General features: G+C 46.1%; 1 protein-coding gene across 3 annotated transcripts; it reads right to left on the reverse strand.

Moving 5' to 3' along the window:
• Window positions 1-1,269: 1,269 nt before the first annotated feature.
• Window positions 1,270-17,652, reverse strand: Milr1 (mast cell immunoglobulin like receptor 1). Of its 3 annotated transcripts, XM_047545469.1 has the most exons (8): window positions 17,509-17,652; window positions 17,378-17,419; window positions 15,756-15,809; window positions 11,536-11,805; window positions 7,168-7,284; window positions 4,559-4,648; window positions 3,188-3,256; window positions 1,270-2,605 (listed from the first exon to the last, which is right to left on the reverse strand). In XM_047545469.1, exons 1-8 carry the CDS (start codon window positions 17,558-17,560, stop codon window positions 2,553-2,555), a joined length of 747 nt encoding a protein of 248 aa, XP_047401425.1. In that variant the 5' UTR covers window positions 17,561-17,652; the 3' UTR covers window positions 1,270-2,552. The 3 variants fall into 3 exon arrangements, with proteins under 3 accessions (XP_047401425.1, XP_047401426.1, XP_047401427.1); XM_047545470.1 differs by lacking the exon at window positions 15,756-15,809; XM_047545471.1 differs by lacking the exon at window positions 3,188-3,256.
• Between the last annotated feature and the right edge of the window lie 1,473 nt (window positions 17,653-19,125).

The following is a 19,125-nucleotide window of genomic DNA, read 5'->3' on the forward strand; positions in this document are numbered from 1 at the left end:
GTGAGCAGAAAGCTGGGCACCTTTGTGTCCCTTGTCCATGCCCACAGAGAGCACGCACGCAGGAAGAGGCAGTTCACGGGCCAGCGGAGAGAACCTCTTGTGGGTGACTCCAAGTGACCCCCTGGAGTGGCCGCCATGGCAGGGAGGAGTATGCCCAGGGTTCCCCTGGGGAGGGGGCATCGTTTGATGCTTCCGTGCCGGGTGACAAGGCAGCCAGGACGGCCCCAGGGGGGCACGGCAGCCAGGGGCTCAGACCCTGTGGGGCTGGAGATCTGGGTGACCCCAGCCACCTGGACAGCTGCAGTGAGGGGGGTGGGAACCAAGCGCAGATGATGGGGAGGGAGGTCAGGAGCATCACTGAGGACTCCAGGACCTGCCGCGGTCCACCTTCCTGTGGGAAGTCCCCTGGGGAGGTCGTGACTGGCACCGGTTGGCGTCCTCAGTGGCAGGTTCAGCTCCATGGTGGGCACGGGGACAGCTGAGTGGTGCTGGGACTGGGGCAGGGGCACCACCTCGTGCCCTCCTGGTCTCCCCTCTCATGCCCGCCAGGGCCGCATGGCACCGTCACAGCCGCAGCCAAGCAGGGCACGCAGCTGTGGTTGCCTGCCGGGCCCTGGCACCGGCTGGTGGACCGGTTCTTTCGGCGCAGGCCTTCTTGGGTGACCCTCAGCTAGGAGGGGGTGGCCACCGAGAGTGAAGCCTCTCCCGGCCGGTCCTCCGACACAGGCAGTCTGGACTTGCAGACCTCGGAGGGTCTTCAGGCCCCGGCTCAGCTTCCCCCAAAGTGGCCCCGGCCGGTGATCCTGGACTTTTTCCCTCCTTCCCTGTCTCACTCCTCGGTCCCTCACGCCTCCTCCCCAGGATCACCTCCAGTAGACTCCCTGCTCCCTGGTCCTTGTCTCTGGCTCTGCTTCAGAGGAGCTCAAGTTAAGGCAGACGAGGAAACCAGTGACGGCCAAGTCACCAAGTTTATGATGTCGAAGGCTTAAGGGTTCCTAAGGGTGGCAGCCGACTAGCCTGCCTCGAGTAAGCGCCATCACCCTCGGACTGGCTGGCATTTTGAGGTTCTATTAGATACCTGATCATGCCCTGGGCTCTTTACATTCATTCTCACAATGATGTGAGTATTATTCCCATCCTCTTCCTTACCAACGAGGACAGTGAAGCCCAGAGAGGTTAAGTAACTTATCCAGAGTCACACGGCACATGACTCAGCCTAAGGTTCAGATTGGATCTGACTCTGAAACTGCATATGCTTAGCCTCTATAATATACTGATTTCCATAAATAAAAATATCAACAGAGAAAGTGAGGAATGATGCTCATGCGTGCTGCTTCATGGCAGCGGAATCTTTAAATTCACTCCTGCCCACCCTGAAGAGGCATTCCTGCTGCTGTTGGCTAGGATTGAGCTCCTAGTTCAATCCTTACCAGGCCCTGGTGACCTTGAAAGATGGCTTCACTCTTGAGTCTCCTCACTTACAAGAGCAAGTTAGTAACACCATCCCTGTGAGTGTCCACGTAACAGAGGCCGTGGCCATCCGGTCAGAGGTTCATTGCTAGGAACAATCAAGACTGAGGTTCAGGCAGCCCCGAAACCAAGAAGAGAGCGTCGATAACTTTGGTCAAGCTGTTCTGCTTGTTTGGGATCCTAGAAATATCTGTTGACTTTTATTTTCCTTTACTTATAACTCCTAGAAGAAGACACTCAGGCTAGAAATCATTTTGTCCCCTGTGATGGCTTGAATGGTGGCAGCCCAAGAACATAAGTCTGTGTCCTAACTCCTGGAACTTGTGAACAGGACTTCATTTGGGACAAAGGTCTTTGTAGATGTAATTAAGTTAAGGATCTTTTTTTGAAGGGGAGGAGTACCAGGGATTGAGCCAGGGTGCTTAACCACTGAGCTACATCCCAGCCCCCCCATCACCTTTTTTAAAATTTTGAGACAGAGCCTTGCTAAGTTGCTGAGGCTGGCTTTGAACTTTCGATCCTCCTGTCTCAGCCTCCCGAGCTGCTGGGATTACAGGCATGTGCCACCGTGCTCGGGTCAATGAAGGATCTTGAAGTGAAATCATCCTGGACTATTGAGTTGCCTCTGTGTTCTTCCGTTTTCTTCTTTTCCTTCCTCTTCCCTGCCCCCAATGGGTCTTTAGATCCACTTCCAAGGAACCTTGGTGGGCACAGGGACAGGGAAACTGGAATGATGGTCACTGTGATGGCTCCAGGATACACAGTGCAGAGCATCGCGGCCTAAGAATTGTCCTTTTAAAAATAATCTGGGGAAAAAGTCAAAATGAAAATGACCCAGGGAATAGGGAGGACGGTCCACGCCCACGAAGAGCAGAAGGACCCAGGGGGTCCACCTAACCACTGCTGTCTGGTGCCACCATGGGACAAACCCAAGCGACTCAAAGAAATAGCGCTTAGCCTTGAGAAACAGGGATTCACAGGGTCAGACATTCCAAGAGGCCAAACGCGGCTCCTTTTGCTTCATTTAAATCCGCTTTCCTAGAAAGCGTCTTATGCTGAGATGAAGTTGGCTTCTTTAAATTTCAGAAGGTGAGTTCAGAGTAGGTGTAATCGGTGTTGCAATCACGACAGGTTTCTGAAATACAAAAGGGAAGATACGGGTAATTCAGGAAATGTAGGATATGTGAACAGAGGGGCTCTAAAATCCTGTTTCTAGGAGGTAGGCGGCCTGTTAGAACCAAGCATTGACTGGTTTTTCCCGAACCGTGTTAAATCATTTATTTATTTATTTGGTACTGAAGATGGAACCCAGGGACACTTTAGCACTGAGCTACACCCCCTTTTTATTTTGAGACAGGGTCTCTCTAAGTTGCTGAGGGTCTGAGGCTAACCTCAAACTTGTGATCCTCCTGCCTCAGCCTCCTTAGTCTCTAGAATTACGAACCTGTGTCACTGCACCCAGCAAAACATTTATTCCTGAAAATGTTTTGGGGACTTTTTATAGGACATTCCCTACCCCGTCCTTCCCCCTTTCCCACTGTTCCATCTCCTGATGAGATTCGTTAAGAGCAGTTATCAGTGGGTACCGTCGGCTTCCTGGGGTGTACCCGCAGCCCCCAACCACCCCAGCCTTGGGTCCAAAGCCCCTGGTTGTGGCGATGTCACAGGGACCCTGATCTGTCAACAGCAGCTCTTATTCCCCACCCCCGTGGCCCACCTGGCTTCCCTGGCACCACCTTCTCGAATCCTGGGGTAGCATAATGGATCTCCTGGGTGTATCCTGTCCCTGGGCAAAACACAAGGCGTAGGAGTTACTGGGCCAGTTGTCTGACCCTCTGGCCACACGGGGGCAGTGGTGTGGAGCTCATGGGCTTTGTGGAAAGCTCTTGCCATTTGGGACCATGGGTTCCCCCGCCTGACTCCAGGTCTAGCACGGATTCCTCATTCGCGAAAGGGAAAGACCTACGGGGAGTTGGTGGTGCTGCGTTAGGGTGGGTAAATTGCTTAGCACCACGCCCAGCCCAGTGCCGGGGGGCAGGGAGGGTGGAGCTCCTGGTCTTGGGTCTCCACCGTGAAACGCAGCCTGTCCTGCCTCCCCTGGGAGGTGACGTGTATCTCACAGCGTGCAGAATATGGGTATCAGCAAGGTACCGGCTTCCCGAAAATCACTAAGGGAGCAGGATTCAAGTGTTCTCTCCACATAAAAATGACAGCATGTGAAGTCCTGCTCACGCTTACTAGCTGCATTTAGCCATTTCACAGTCTGTACCCGGGCTGGGGTGCAGCTCAATGGAGTGCGTGTGTGGCCCAGGGGTTCCATGTCCATCCTGCAAAAACACCAACACCAAGTAATGTAGGTCTTTCAAAACAACATGTGGTGCATGAGAAATATATGTGATTTTTATTGGTCAATTAAAATAAATGAATATATATATATATATATATGTGTGTGTGTGTGTGTGTGTGTGTGTATGTTTTTTTGTTGTTTGTTTTTTGTTTTTTTAAGAGGCAGCTAGGCACGGTGGCACAAGCCTATAATCAATCCCAGCTGCTTGGAAGGCTGAGGCAGGAGTATTGTAAGTTTGAGGGCAGCCTCGGCAACTTAGGGAGACCCTAAGCAACTTAGCTAGAACCCATCTCAAAAAATAAAAAGGGCTGGGGTGTAACTCAGGGGTAAAACAACCCTGGGTTCAATCCCTGGTGCCAGTAAATAAATAAATAAATAAATAATCGTGAAGGACTTTGGAACACAGTGTGTATCATTCTGAACTTGTACAAAAAATCTCCAAGATATCTTAAAGTGGAAAAAAACAAAAAACAACCCCCAAAGTATAGAATGGCCTCTCTGCCACATGCTACCATTACCATTGGTTAAGATACCAGCAGATTCAAGAGGATATCTGTGGGAAGATTTTAACCTGGCCACGGCCCCTGGGGTGAGAAAGGATGTCAGGCAGGAGGGAGACAGATGTTGCGCTCTGTTCCTTTGGTTCCATTTTTACCCATGTGTCTGATAGACCTTCGAAAGCAAAAAGAACCCAAAACCCACCAACCAAACCTACTAAAGCACTCAACAAAGTTCTCTCACCTGCGGGAGTTTTATAGATGTTTACGTACAAGTCACCTTCCATGGGTATGTCTCCAGAATCCTTGGGCACATTCTGTCTCATGGCTTTTCCTACATAAGTGGGTACAGAATCATTCAACTGGACAGATTTGGTCACATTTCCCTTCTCCTTGTCTTTTCTGCCAAGGAGCAGAATTCTCCTAAGTTCTGAAAGAAAGAGCAGCTGGCTTCTCCAGTGGCCTACACTAATGTCTAATGAGGGGAAACCCTATATTTGTCCAAAGCACCTACTCCTCCAAGCTAGGGTCCCTCCTGATGTACTCCCCCGACCCTGGCCCTGAGAGGAACATTCTTTGTCTATAAGATTACATTAGAGGCCAGTGAGTGGCGCACACCTGTAATCCTAGCAGCTTGGGAGGCTCAGGTAGGAGGATCACGAGTTCAAAGCCAGCCTCAGCCACTTAGTGAGGCCCTAAGCAACTCAGTGAGACCCTGTCTCAAAATAAAAAGTAAAAAGGGCTGGTGATGTGGCTCACTTGTTATAAGTGCCCCTGGGTTCAGTCCCTGGTACCAAAAAAAAAAGAGATTACATTAGAAAAGGCAGGTCACATTTTCTTTCCTTCCTGAAGAGAAGAGTCAAAAGAATATTTGGCACATCTTCAAGAGATATTCAATGACAGGGGCAAGTTCTATGTCAGTAATAATGAAGAACTCTTACAAGAACCTGGTTTTTCATAGGAAAGTGAGATGTGCTTTCAAAATGTATGTGATGTGGCTGGGTATGGTGGCACACACCTGTAATCCCAGCACCCTAGGAGGCTAAGACCGGAGGATTGCAGTTTTGAGGCCAGCCTCAGTAATTTATTGAGGTCCTCAGCAACTTAACAAGAAGACCCTGTCTCAAAATAAAATGGACTGGGGATGTGGCTCAGTGGTTAAGCACCCCTAGATTCAATCCCCAGTACCAAAAAAAAAAAAAAAAAAAAAAAAAAAATTAGAAGTATAAGTTAGGACATTTATTTTTTTGGTCCTGGAATTGAACTCAGAGCCTTGTGTTCTGACCACATGCTCCACATGCTGAGTGACACCTCAGCCCATTTTCAGTTGAGTCCCTGACCCTCTAGAGTGGAAGCAGGCACAGGGGCCTCCCATCTATATTTAGTTCTCTCACCAGTGTATAGTTCTCTCTGACAGCATCTTCCCAGCCCCATCCTACCGGCCAGAACACTGAGGCTCAGAGGCAGAGGAGCCTGCCCCGCACAACTCAGCTTGCTGGTTTGTGTGCCCAGACACCAAGTGTCTTGTGCAAATCTTGATATTCCCCCCATGAAAAGCCCACTTGAAAAGCTGAACCAGAGGAGGTCCAAAGAGGGGACCAGTGAAAACCGGTAACCGGGGCCTTTTACTGGGGACATTAGTGAGTTTTCTGCCGGATGCAGCCCCGGGGTGGGGAAGGGAGGACGCCCTGGCTCAGCCGGCGGAGCTGCCCCTAGCGAGGGAGAGCCGGAGGCACGGAGCTGTGCCAGGGAGGACCGCCAGGGTGAGCTCGGCAGTGTGCGGCGCCCCGGGCCGATGGACAGGCGGGCCGCTTGTTCAAGTGCCAGCGCCCGTCCACCCAGGTTCGCAGCAGCGCAATTCACGGTAAGTTCCCCAGGCTGCGGTGGAGGGGCGGCGGGCGGGGAAAATGTGGGACGTGCCTACAGCGCAGCTTCTTCTGCCCCGACCAGGGAGGACGTTCTGCCCTGCGCTGCCACTCGCGAGAACCCCGAGGACACGACGCCCGTGAAATCAGCCGGACAAGGACAGCCACTGCGTGATTCCACTCAGGAGGCACCTGGGGGAGTCGCGCCGGCAGAAACACCCAGCCGGGAGGACAGGACGGGGACGGGGATGTGGCGAGGGCTGCACAGCAACGTCACTGAACTGTGTGCTTAAAATGGCTAAGGAGGGGCCGGGGGAGGCAGCCGGGTGGTGATCCTGCGGTCCATCCCCAGCAGCGCAAAACAGAAAGAAAAAAGTACAGTAGTTAAACGGGCAAATATCATAAGTATTTTGCCATTATTAAAAAATGACCTAGGGCTGGGGTTGTGGCTCAGTGGCAGGGCGCTCGCCTAGCACGTGTGAGGCCCTGGGTTCCATCCTCAGCACCGCATAGAAATAAATAAATTAAATAGAGGCATTCTGCCCATCTACAACTATAAAAAAATTCTCAAAATAATGACTTTAGAAAGAGTGCAGGAATTATTAGGAACTGTGAGCCGGTGACAGCAGAGCTTTAGGCCTCCCACGGGGCTCCTCTGGGGAGAGGCTAGGTGACCACACAAGCTGCAGGCCGGAGTGGATTTCAGGGGCAGATGAGGGCCATTTGGGAAGCGGGATTATTCACCTTCCCCACCCCCGTCTCCTCTTTTCATTTTCTCCCCATTCCATTGCTTGGGAATTGTTATTTTGTTGTCTTTTTGTTGTTGTTTTTGAGGTGCAGGGGTGGAATCCAGGGCCTCATGCATGCTAGACAAGTGTGCAGCCACTGTGCCACCCCCCAGCCCTTCCACATTCTATTCTGACCCTCCTCACCCTCCGCCCTGCTGTCTATATCCCAAACCCAGGGGTAGGAATGGTGAAGAACTTACTTGCTTTGTATTTTTGTTGTAGCCAAAAAGCCAGAACTAGGATTATTGCCAGGAACACCAGTAGTAACCCCGGAAGCAGCAGAGGCAGCAGTGGGCATATAGGACAGCTGTCTTCTTCTGGAAGAAGACAGCATTCCCTGGTCAGTGCACAGCCTTCTTCCCCAGTGACACTGACCTGGAAGGAAGGACAATCACCCTCTCTCCCAAGGCAACCAACATACTGTGCAGCTGATCCCTAAGGCAGAGCGGGTACCCACAACCCACCAGTTAACTCATTAGTCCTTTATGGGAGAAAGCAATTCCATCAGAGTTTGCGTGGACCCTACGAGAGGGACTCTGCATTTAGGTGGCCGAAGTGGGAAGTGGGTGGGTACAGAAGCAGCTGCAATTTCTGGAAGCAACTCAGGAAAAGAAAGTGCAATTATGCGAGCCATTGAAAAAGATGCAGTGTAGTGTTACATGTTGGTCTGTTTCTGCTTCATTGATCTGAGGTTAGCACTGGGGCAGTCACCAGGTCTAGAAGGATGAAAGGACATGTTAAAGGCTAAGCAAATTAGATTCACTAACTATCTTAGTCCATTTTTGTGTGGCTGTAACAAAATGCTTGACACCAGGTAACGTATAAAGAAAAGAGGTTTATTTGGCTCTCAATTCTGGTTATTTGCTTATCATCAATAATGAGTATAGTTTTATCAGTGATCCAGCTCTAAGTGTGAGGTTGAGAGTGACTTTTATTCTCCATCCAGAAATATCCTATCTGTATTTTCATTTATAGAATTCAGTTGCACAGTAATCTTTTACTTCCTCCAAAAAGCAGAAGTAACCCTGCCAAATAGACTCAAGGGAAACTCTCAACAGGAAATACAGGGGTCTGGTGTGCTCTGTTAACTCACGCTCTATTTTGGGGGAGAATTCAGCTATTAAAAGGCCTGGGGATGCAACTCAGTGGTAAAACACCCCTGGGTTCAATCCCCTTGTATCATTAAAAAAAAAAAAAAAAAAAAAAAAAAAAAAAAAAAAAAAAAATCCTATTCTTCCATTTTCCCCCATAGCAGAGGCCGGTCCCCTCTTCGTTGGCTCATCAAGCTGGACACCCAGGAGTTATTCTGCTTCTTTCCTGACCTGCACTATCTGTGACTCTAACCAGTCAGCAAGTCCTGCTGGCTCCTGTAACATAGTTCTTGAATCCATCCGTATCTGTCCATCTCCCCACAGCTTCTTTCCTGGATGATGGCAAGACACCCCCGCCAGTCCCCAGCTTGCAACTCCTGCCTGGTACCCGCTTTGAATTAATTAGCTTTCAAGGTGACAAATGGCGTCCTGATGTTTTCCTTCCTGTGCTTGCACATGGAGGACTCTAAACTCTTCCCATGCTCCAGGCCCCTCCTACCTTGGTCCCCTCTCTCTCCAGCCTCAGCTGGAGTCACGCACCCTCTCAGCTGACCTTCAGTTCTACCAGCCTCCCCGAGTGGGAGCTCTGAGCACGATGGTCCTGGGCTGGCTCCCTCTTTCCCAGTCTCTCCGACCGGCGAGCTCCTCCTCCTCCTCGGGGCCCCACCTCAGTATCCGCTCCTGTGCGGGGCCTTCCCTAGAGCGCTGCTGCCTAGGCGGGTCCCGCCTCCCCATCCCGCTTGCCTCTCCTTTGCAGCAGCCCCGACAACGTGTGGTTTCTTTGTGTGAGTAGCTGTGTTTGTGTCTCCCCCATTAGACCGGAAGCTCCAGCAGGCCGGGAACCTGATGGGCTAGGCATATCTGGATTCTCATGAAATATTTGATGAGTCAATCAGCGATCAATGAATTTGTGTGTATGGCTCATACCTTCACCTCTTACTGGGTTGGGAACACGACCACGTCTTAGGCATCACTGAGATCCCGGGAGTACAGCTGCATGCCCAGAGCAGGCACTTAATTGATAGGCCTTAATTAAAGATGGCATAAATTTATTTATTTATTTTTTGGTAATGGGAATTGAACCCAAGGGCTCTCTATCACTGACCTACATCCCCAGGTCTTTTTATTTTTTTTTCTTTTGCGACAGGGTCTTGCTAAGTTGTTTAGGGCCTTGCTAAGTTGCTGAACCTGGCCTTGAACTTTCCATCCTCCTGCCTCAATGGCGGGGACTGTTTCCGCCATGCTGCTTGACAAGGTCCAAGCAAGGGGAAGGGCTTGGCAAGGCCATCATTCCAGGAAATTGCTTGTCACCTCTCCTAGGAATTGGGTGTTTTCTTATAATTATCATACTTATAACTATGCAACTGCAAAACATATTTCCTGATTGTCGTGATAAGAATTTAACCTCAATGAGACTGTGGAGCTTGGGGGAGGATGAGGAGTGCTTTAAAAAATGTACCAACATCACACATAATAAGTCTGAGGGTACAGAGTGTGAGGAGTTCTCCAGAAAACTAGTTACAGGAATCACTTGCTCCTATGCTGACCACACCTGCCCCAGTTAATGCTTGACCAGCAAACCAGCCTGACGAACAGGAGACTTGTTGTCCCCACAGTACAAGGACCACCCTACTTAGCTTACTAGATTGGGGGACGTTTGTGATAGCCACCTAGAGGGAAACAAGCGAATAAGTATAAGAACCCACCTCCCACAGATCTGCCTCTTCCCTGTACAGGAGTGTACAACGAAAATGGTGAACGAATAATTAATATTAATGGTAAATAGACAAATGTCCAACTTTTGTCCTTCCTTCAAAGGTTTGGACGTCAAGGGCCACCCTGGAAATGTAGGACTAAAGAACAAAGAAACAGCATATGCAAACAACTAGAAAAATATTATCTCAAGATCAAATGCCTTCATTGCATGTTAACTGGTTATAAGTAGTTTATGCTGGCTTAGGTCTCACATATGTATTATAGTAGGTAGAAAATAAATCAATAACATAAAGAACATTAGGATAAAAATCAAGCACTCACACTGATTGTTTGGCAGTCAACAACCTAACTTAGTTTTACCTGAGCTTGTTTAGGTAATAGAGTAGACCTTTAAGGTTAAATCAAAAACATAATAACATGAGCTAAAGATTAGTGCATGTTTTGCTTAGTAGTTTGGTAAAATTAGCTTAAAACAAAATAGTCATTATGCTGACAGTAGGTCTGACATCGAAGGGTAAATAAAGGCCAGTAGGGTGAAAAGAGGAAAATACCTTTCACTGTAATATGCTCCTGTGAGTAACTAAGTAAATATAGAAAGTTGACCTTAATGTACCCGCTCTGCGTTAGACACCTGCTGGAAAGTTAATGACAAACCTGGTGGTAATTTCTCTATAACTTGTATCTTGTTTAATCCTGCTTTACTTAATATTGTAAAAGAAGAGCTAAAATAAATCTGAGCAGCACTCGCTTCAGGCTGCTCCAGGGCTTCGAGTCGTTCCTCTGCACAGACTCCACCTGTCCTCCGGGGACCGGAGTTGCTGGGGCCGCTCCCGGAACCCCAACCTCCCAAGTTGCTGGGATTACAGGTGTGGACCACTGTGACTGGCGTAGTTTTAGAATTTACTGGAACAGGTAAATTACACTGTCTCCAGGGCAGTGTAACAACTTGAAGAAAACATACATGCAGAGAAAACATGTATTCATGGGTCCACTGGCCCTACTAGGAAATATTATCCTCTAGCTCCTCACCCTGTCCACTGCGTTTATTGGGACTTTCCTTCTTATGCATATTCCTTTTAAAATTATGATTTCGCTCAGTTTGTGCCCTGATTCCAAGACTTCTTGAGTCCTCAGAAAGAAGGGGGTTTTGCCCACATGATGGGAATCAAGAAATAAAGCATCTGAGATCTATGACGTTTGCCTAAAGATCTAAGACTATTATCTGAAACAGCCCAAGGTCTTTGAAAGAGAAAGTGAACTGGAATTATTAAGAATAAAGACTTAGGGGCTGGTGCTGTAGCTCGGTGGTAGAGTGCTTGCCTCTCATGTGTAAGGCACTGGGTTCCATCCTCAGCACCACATAAAAATAAATAAAGATATTGTGTCCGTCTACAACTGAAAAAATATTAAAAAAAAAAAGAATAAAGAACTTGCTGGGCACCGTCGCATAACCTGTAATCCCAGCAGCTTGGGGGTTCAGGCAGGAGGAGCTTGAGTTCAAAGCCAGCCTCAGCAAAAGTGAGGCGCTAAGCAACTCAGTGAGACGCTGTCTCTAAATAAAATACAAAATAGGGCTGGGGATGTGGATCAGTGGATGAGTTCCCTGAGTTCAATCGCTAGTTACCTACCCCACCCCCCAAAAAAAATAAAGACCTCAGTGACAAGGCTCTTGAGTGTTGGCCAGGGGCACAGGAGCCCTTGGTGCAACAGGTACAAATCCCCCAAATCGCAGGACCTCCAAGTGTCAGATGACCTACTTACCGATGACTGTGAAGTTGAATTGGGCACTGTAGGATGAACAGTTGACGACCGTGGCTTTGCATTTGTAGGGGCCCAAATCATCCGCACTGGAGATGGTTAGGTTAAAAGTCACAGGTTTGCCTCTTCCTGTCTTGGTGACCAGGAATTTCTTATTCAAAAACAAGAAATAGGTGATGTCCAGTGATCTGTTCTTGTGGGAGCAAAGCAGAGATACATTCTGACCCATCACAACCGAATTCGTATTTGAGTTCAAACTTGGAGAAGAGAATTCTGGAAAACAAAAATCACATGACGAAAATGTCCTTGTTAAAATCCCTTCATAAGAACTCAGTGGGCCTCTAGCCATGTTTTATGGGTTGAGTGATGGGGACACTGGGTCCTGGCCAGCTTTCCTAAGGCAGGTATTCCTTGCCTGCAGAGGCAGACCACGTGCATGAAGAAGCTCAGCATGTCCGGAGCCTCCTCGCTGTGACCGGCAGGTGGATGTGAGCCGGTGAACTCTTTTGTGGTGGCCGCCTCTCTTGCCAGGGAGGATCTGAAAAGGGGCTCCAGCAGGACTGGCTCTGCTGACTTGGAAATCTCTCCACAGCTCCAGCTTCCAGGACACACTTTCTGTCTGATGGCTCGTGTGGTCCATCAGTTATTTTCATGTTTGTTTTTATCTTGGAAAATTTCAAACAAAATAGTATAGACGACAGCATCAAGAACCCCCATGGACCCACCATCCAGCTTCAACAATAAACGACTCGTGACCCATCCCATTGTCTGCCTCCAACCCCTCCTAGGATTGTTGGGGTCTGAATATGATTTGCCCCCTTCCAAACTCAAGTTGGAATTTAATCCCTATTGTGAGGTATGAAGAGAGAGCAAACACACTGTGGTGTAAGGCGGGTCCTTTGGGAGGTGGTGAGGATTGGATAAGGTCATCAGTGTGGAGTCCCATGACTGAATATGGGTGGCTCTATAAGAAGAGGAAGAGGAAGAGCTGTTGCTTAGCATGCGTGAGACCCTGGGCTCAATCTCAGTGAGTAAAAAGAAAGGAAAGAGAGAGAAAGAGAGAGAGAGAGAGAGAAAGAGAAAGAGAGAGAAAGATAGAGAAAGAGAAAGAGAGAGAAAGATAGAGAAAGAGAAAGAGAGGGAGAGAGAGAGAGAGAGAGAGAGAGAGAGAGAGGAGGGAGAGGGACCAAGACATGCATATATATGTTGCTAAAGAGCTGCCTTGACTTAGTCTGTAGTATTGTGCTATCGTCAATAGAAAACGGACTATTTTTAAAGCAAATATCTGACTACTTCTTGTTTTATTCACAAATGTCTGTACTGAAAAAGAGATGAGGAGGCTCTGACAACCACAGACTGGCCTGGCCAGAAAGTGACCTGTCCCGGCCGAGGACTTGGTGTTCTGCTATCGGACATGAATGGTTTCATAGAACACTGACACCAGATGAAGCCACTCTAGGACAGAAACGAGACCACTCCATAGTCACATCCACAGATAAGAACACAAACACTGTCCAAACCACAAGAATGACCCAGCAGCCCCCTACATGGCCAATACGAATGATGGCTGCTTTACCAATTGCAGTGTGAAAATTACTATGTAAAATGGAGTCATTCCCGTCTCACCCCACTTAAATGGCATGGCAGGGCCACAGGGATGAATGCTCAGGTCATGGGTGTAATACAAAGCTGCTCCCCGGCCCTTTCCGTTTCATCACAACCTAGCTTGTCAGTCTGAAAGCTGCTCTCCCCGCCCTTTCCGTTGCAGCCATTTCCCCGCCTCCCAACTACTGTCAGTCTGTGAACATCCTGGCTAGCTATTGGTTCATCAGTCAGCTTGCAAGTATCCTTCTCCGTTATTGGTCCCCTGTTAGCCCTGCGGGATTCAACTACTTCACGGTAGCTACCCCGCCATCTTTTCTCTCCCCTGACTCACTTTCTTTCTCCTCCTTGCTTTTCACACTCTTTCTTGCGCGCACCCTTTCTCTTTCCCTTTCTTTTCCTCTCATTTTCTCTCTTACCCTACAGGGAGACACTCTGTTTGCTTAATAAACTCCTTTATGTGATTTCCCGTGTCCGGCATGGTTTCCGTGGAATTCCTTACAATGGGCTGCTGCAAGACCTCTCCCAAGCCAAACCAATGAAACAGGCTGCCATATTGTCAAGACTAATCCTACTTAGCAACTACTCTGAAACAGCTGCTATGACTAAGACCAGTTTCAGGCCTGGGGACGTAACTCAGTGGTATAGTGCTTGTCTGGCTTGTTTGAGGCCCTGGGTTCAACCCTAGCACTACAAATGAAAATAAACCAAAACTATAGGCCTTGGACCTTTCTGCCTACTTTTTCCTTGTAATATATTTGTTGAGAGAGCAAGTTGTTTGTTCTGAGTGTTCTATGATAAGGATTTTGCTGATTCTATGGTAGCCCCTGTCCCCTATATTTCTGATAAATCAGTTATTAAAGGTATAGAATTAATGAAATGCAGATTTGTGGAGAGCAGATGAACCCCTAGTCATTGGCTGATCCTGTGGGGTTGACAAAAGCCAAGCCTGGGAAACATTCCTTGCCCAAAGTTGAGGATGTGAACAGCCTTGACACTCGGCTCTGATACTAACAGTTATCAGACATTCCAGTACAATGGGCTTCCTGGGTGCAGCAGGATAATAGCAAGATGTTCCTAGCATTGCAACAGTAGGATAGCTACAAAAATGTTTCTAGTTCTGTAAATAAAAAAGCCTCTTGATAACTCACAAGTCTTGAATAATTTATAATACCCCTATATTTTAACTTCCTGATTATGAGACCCTATATAATAAACTTGTGGAGCTAGTCCTGGGTCAATGTTCCTCCATCCAAGTGCAGTGTCCCAGCTGGCCCCAATTTTGCTTAAAATTGTCTCCGTGTTTTCTTTTTCTCTGTATTTTTCTCTACCTCCTATCACCTCTACTCAAGATCCTCTGTTGATGCTTTTATTTAGCAAGAAAGCATCATAGTAGGAAATGTGCAGTTCCATAGGAAGCATATACTATCTGCTGATCTGTTTTTTCTTTTTTTTTTTTTTTTAGTAGCCTTTGGGAATAACCAATTCATTCAGAGTTGGTAAGTGGAATATACTACTTCTTTCATTTCTTTTTATTTATTATCTGAAATAATTCTATAAAGAGAAACTTTTCCTGGTCAATTGTTTGGTTAGATTGAAATATGGTTTATATAGAAAGTCAGGGTAAAGTTTGACTCTGTCCTTTTATTGACCAGTTTTGAAAAAAAAAAAAAAAAAAGTTGGTTCTTAGCATCTTATAGCAATGAGATATTTTTCTTTCAGAATCTTTTAAAAATGCATTTGAACATATTTGATGTGTTTTGATTCATTACAGTTATTATTCTTACTGTCACTTTTTTATTGCTTTTCAAGTTGGCTTTTGAGGTTTTTTGATCTGGTTCCAGTGTTTTTGATAGCTTGTTTGTTTGTCCTTATTTAGAAATGCCAAAGAAAAAAAGAACCCCCTTCAGAAAATCAAACAGACAAAATGAAACAAAAACAACTATGAAAGAATGAAGAGAAATACAGGGAAATATTTTTACATTGTTAGGTCAGATTAGGTTTTCCAAATAAGGAAAAAAAAAATTAGGAGCCATAAAGAAAAGATTAAAAACCTGAACTACCCAAGAACTTCAAACTCCTCTATGACAAAATTAAAAGTCAAGTGAACAAAATGCTTAAAGAGTCAGTACAACCAAAGGATTTTTAAACATACAGAAGTCAACTTCAAATCAACCAGAAAAAGGCCAACAATCCAGTTAGCAGGCAAATAATATAAATAGGTAATTTCTAGAAGAAGAGATGCAGATGGCCACTAGATACCACTGGGACCAAATGATTCAGCTTGGGTGGAAGACAGATTTATATGCCTGGAAAATACCGTCAGCTCCCTCCCACTCTTTGATCTGCATAATTAACATTTTTCTCAGTCATGCATCTGCTGAACTTCAAAACAAGACCTCACTTCCCTTTCCAACCAGATAGCCATCCCCACATTTCCTATATATGGGAATGTTGGAACCTTAATGGCCAATAAACATGAAACAGATGTGCAACTTTCTAAGTGATGAGACAACTTCAAATTAAAATACTAGGATATCACTTTGCTCTCATTAGATTGGCACACATTTTATAAACAATTATATCCACCACTGGGGCCACTGTGATGAGCTCACACTTACCCCAGCTGGTGACCATGGGTAGGTTCAGCCTGGTGGGAGGGCGACACTGAGAATCTGTAATAATTTAAATGATATTCCCTTTGACCTGGCAAATTTCAATTCTTAGGATTTTATCCTACAGAGATGCTCTCAAACTCCCATTTGCCCACAAAAGATGTTTTGTATAGTGCTATTACAGAATTGTTTATATTATGAAAAAAGTGGAATAATCGGGCTGGGGATGTAGCTCAGTTGGTAGAGTGCTTACCTCGCAAACACAAGGCCCTGGGTTCAATCCCCAGCACCACAAAAAAAAAAAAAAAAAAAAAAAAAAAAAAGTGGAATAATCAATAAAAATGAACTATGGCTGGATCATATTATAAAATGCCATGTAGTCAAGGTACAGTGGTGTACACCTGTAATCCCAGCTACTTGGAAGGCTGAAGCAGGAGGACCACAAGTTTGAGGCCAGCTTCAACAATTTAGTAAGACCTGTTTCAAAATTAAAAAAATAAAAAGAACTGGGGATGTAGCTCAGTGGTAGAATATCCCTGGGTTCAATCCCCAGTACTGCAAAAAAAAAAAAAAAACCATGCAACTCTTGGAAAAAAAAAGAGATAAATCTATAACTTCTATTAAAAGGAAAAGTTGTACACCAGTGTATTTAGGGCTGGGGTGTAGCTAAGTGCTAGATAGAGTGCTTGACTCGCATGCACAAGGCCTTGGGTTCAATCTCCAGCCCTGGAGGAAAAAAGAATTTTTAACAATGATACTGAATAGAAAAACATGATTGATAGTGGTTGCTTCTAGAAATAGAGAGTGGAAAGGGATTAGAGGAAATGTGACCACAGTTTTATTTTATACAGGAATAAAGAATGCATATGGAATAGGGTTAGCACATACCAATAGCCTTCTGTTTGCCAGGAGCTGTTCAGAGGAACAAAGACTGTCTCATTCCACCCCCACAAGGACCCTCCTTGGTAGGTACTTTTAGTACTCCACTTCATAGTTGAGACACATTAAATTAGGCTAGTTACGTCCGGGCCCAGGCTGACAGCTGGGCAGCAGCAGAGCCAGGGTGAGGATCTAACGCAGTGACAGATTGTCTGTTTTTTTTTTTTTTTTGGTACTGGGGATGGAACCCAGGGTCCCTTAACCATTGAGCCACATCCCCAGCCCTATTTATTTTTTTATTTTGAGACAGCATCTCGATAAGTTGCTGAGGCTGGGCTTGATCTTGCGATCCTCCTGCCTCAGTCCCCCAAGTAGCTGGGATTGATTGACAGGTCACCACACGGGACCTGCCTTCTGATATATATATATATATTTCTAGTGTTGCTTGAATTATTTTGCAATGATTATGTATTGGTTTCCTAGTTGAACAACAACAGAAAGTTAGAAATAGTTCATTGTAAAAGCAATCTCAATACTTTGTCTCTGAGTCTCAGGAAAAAATGTTCCAACCCCCTCCCTAAAATCAGTTCATATAAACAGTTTATGTAGCTGAAAAGGCTTTGTTCTTTGATTGTTCATCTAAAAGCAAACAAACTAACTAAAACCTTATAAACGAGCACTCATGTTTAAAGCTGACCATCTTCCCATTTTAATTAAAATAGCTTCAGTGAGAAGAAAATGAAACTTACCATTTGTTCTCGTGCTACTGCAAGTCGGAACGGCTTTTTGAACTGAAAGAGAGAAAAGGAACATGAGAAAGCTGAATTTCCACACAATGCTTCGGTGTGGAGTCGAGTCTCAAGAAGACGTGTGGGCTTACAGGTAACAGAAGAAAAAATGCCCCAGAAGAGCACGTTCAAATGTCTCCACATTCTCTTAAGTGGAACAGAGAGGAGCGTGGAGCAGAGATCATGGTAGAGGTACCCTCGATGCTGATGAGCTGCTTGGAGAACTTCCTCTTTTTCTTGACCATATTGAGGAAATCAGAGGATCTCCACGAGCTTTGCATAATCCGGTGGGTTGGTTTCACCGTCCTGTGTTACTACACAAGTTCTCACAGGGCAGGTTGGCCCTGCTTCCAACTGGCTGGGGCCTTGGACAGTGGGATAAAGAAAAAGAAAAATCTGGCTGTTACATTGTTTTGTTTTGGTTTTGGTTTTTTTTTTTTTTTTTTTTTTGGGGGGGGGGAGGTTCCCAGGGATTGAACTCAGGGGCACTTGACCACTGAGACACATCCCCAGCCCTATTTTGTATTTATTCAGAGACAGGATCTCACTGAGTTGCTTAGCACCTCACTTTTGCTGAGGCTGACTTTGAACTTGCGATCCTCCTGCCTCAGCCTCCCTAGCAGCTGGGTTTACAGGTGTGCGCCACCGTGCCCTGCGGGTTATATTGTTATATATGTAACATCCGATCCTCTCTGCTCCCAAAATGACCTGTGTGCAATTCTCTAATTACGAATCACGCCTGCTTTTTAAATGGTCCTTCCTTTGCCAGTTTGTGGCTACAATAGTTTTACAGTACTTTATAAAAGTTTCCTTTTTTTTCCACTTTTTTTTTGGCACCAGGGATACCCCAGAGCTGCTTAACCACTGAGTCACATCCCCAGCCCTTTTTTATTTTTTTATTTAGAGATAGGGTCTCATTAAATTGCTCAGCGCCTTACTAAGTTGCCGAAGCTGGCCTTGAACTTGTGATCCTCCTGCCTCAGCCTCCCAAAGCACTGAGATTATAGGCATGTACCACCTTGCCCCAAAACTTGAATGGGCGTACTACTGTCAGATGCATGCACAAATTCTGCTTCCTCTTTTCTTCGTGTTGGCAATCTTCACCAGCATCCCGTCACCTTTCAGTTACCACTGCTGGCTAGTTGGAAAAACAAAACCAAATCCAGAATAACAAGAGATTTATTTGGGGTACCCACATTTTTTTTTTTTTTTTTTTTTTTGGCGGTGCTGAGGATTGAACCCAGGGCCTTGTGCTTTCGAGGCAGGCACTCTACCAACTGAGCTATATCCCCAGCCCCTGGTACCCACATTTTTATGTACACCTGTGGCAAAGGTTTCTCTCTCAGATACAATATAAATTGGAGACGAGACTCAGGCAAGGAGAAGACCTTGGAAACTTTTATTATTTTCAAGATGGATAGTTGCCATTTTCCTACTCACCTTGTAAGAAGAGATCCAGGACAAACCTCCATTTCAGGACAAAATAAATACATCAGAAGATCTAAACGGCAAAGGTGGAAATGACACAAAACTTGGGAAATGACCGTCTTGGATCAGATGAACTCTTTCCTATTGAATCGCTTAGTGAATCAAAAGTCCAGTTGTTGGACAGTGAATCTCAGTGAGTAGAGAACGAATCTGAAAAAGACGTTGTCAGATCAGGGAAATGTGGCAATGGAAAATTAAGTACTGCTTGTTCATAAGTAACT

The sequence above is a fragment of the Sciurus carolinensis genome, chromosome 3 (assembly GCF_902686445.1).
Source record: "Sciurus carolinensis chromosome 3, mSciCar1.2, whole genome shotgun sequence".
NCBI lineage: Eukaryota > Metazoa > Chordata > Mammalia > Rodentia > Sciuridae > Sciurus > Sciurus carolinensis.

Bases quoted from the DNA above. Each gene is read 5' to 3' on its own strand.
- Milr1 (XM_047545469.1), bottom strand. From the start codon at position 17,560: ATGTGGAGACATTTGAACGTGCTCTTCTGGGGCATTTTTTCTTCTGTT. The intron at 17,420-17,508 runs GTAAGCCCACAC...TCTCTCTTTCAG, and splicing joins CATTTTTTCTTCTGTTACCT to TTCAAAAAGCCGTTCCGACT. The intron at 15,810-17,377 runs GTAAGTTTCATT...AAATTATTACAG, and splicing joins CAGTAGCACGAGAACAAATG to ATTCTCAGTGTCGCCCTCCC.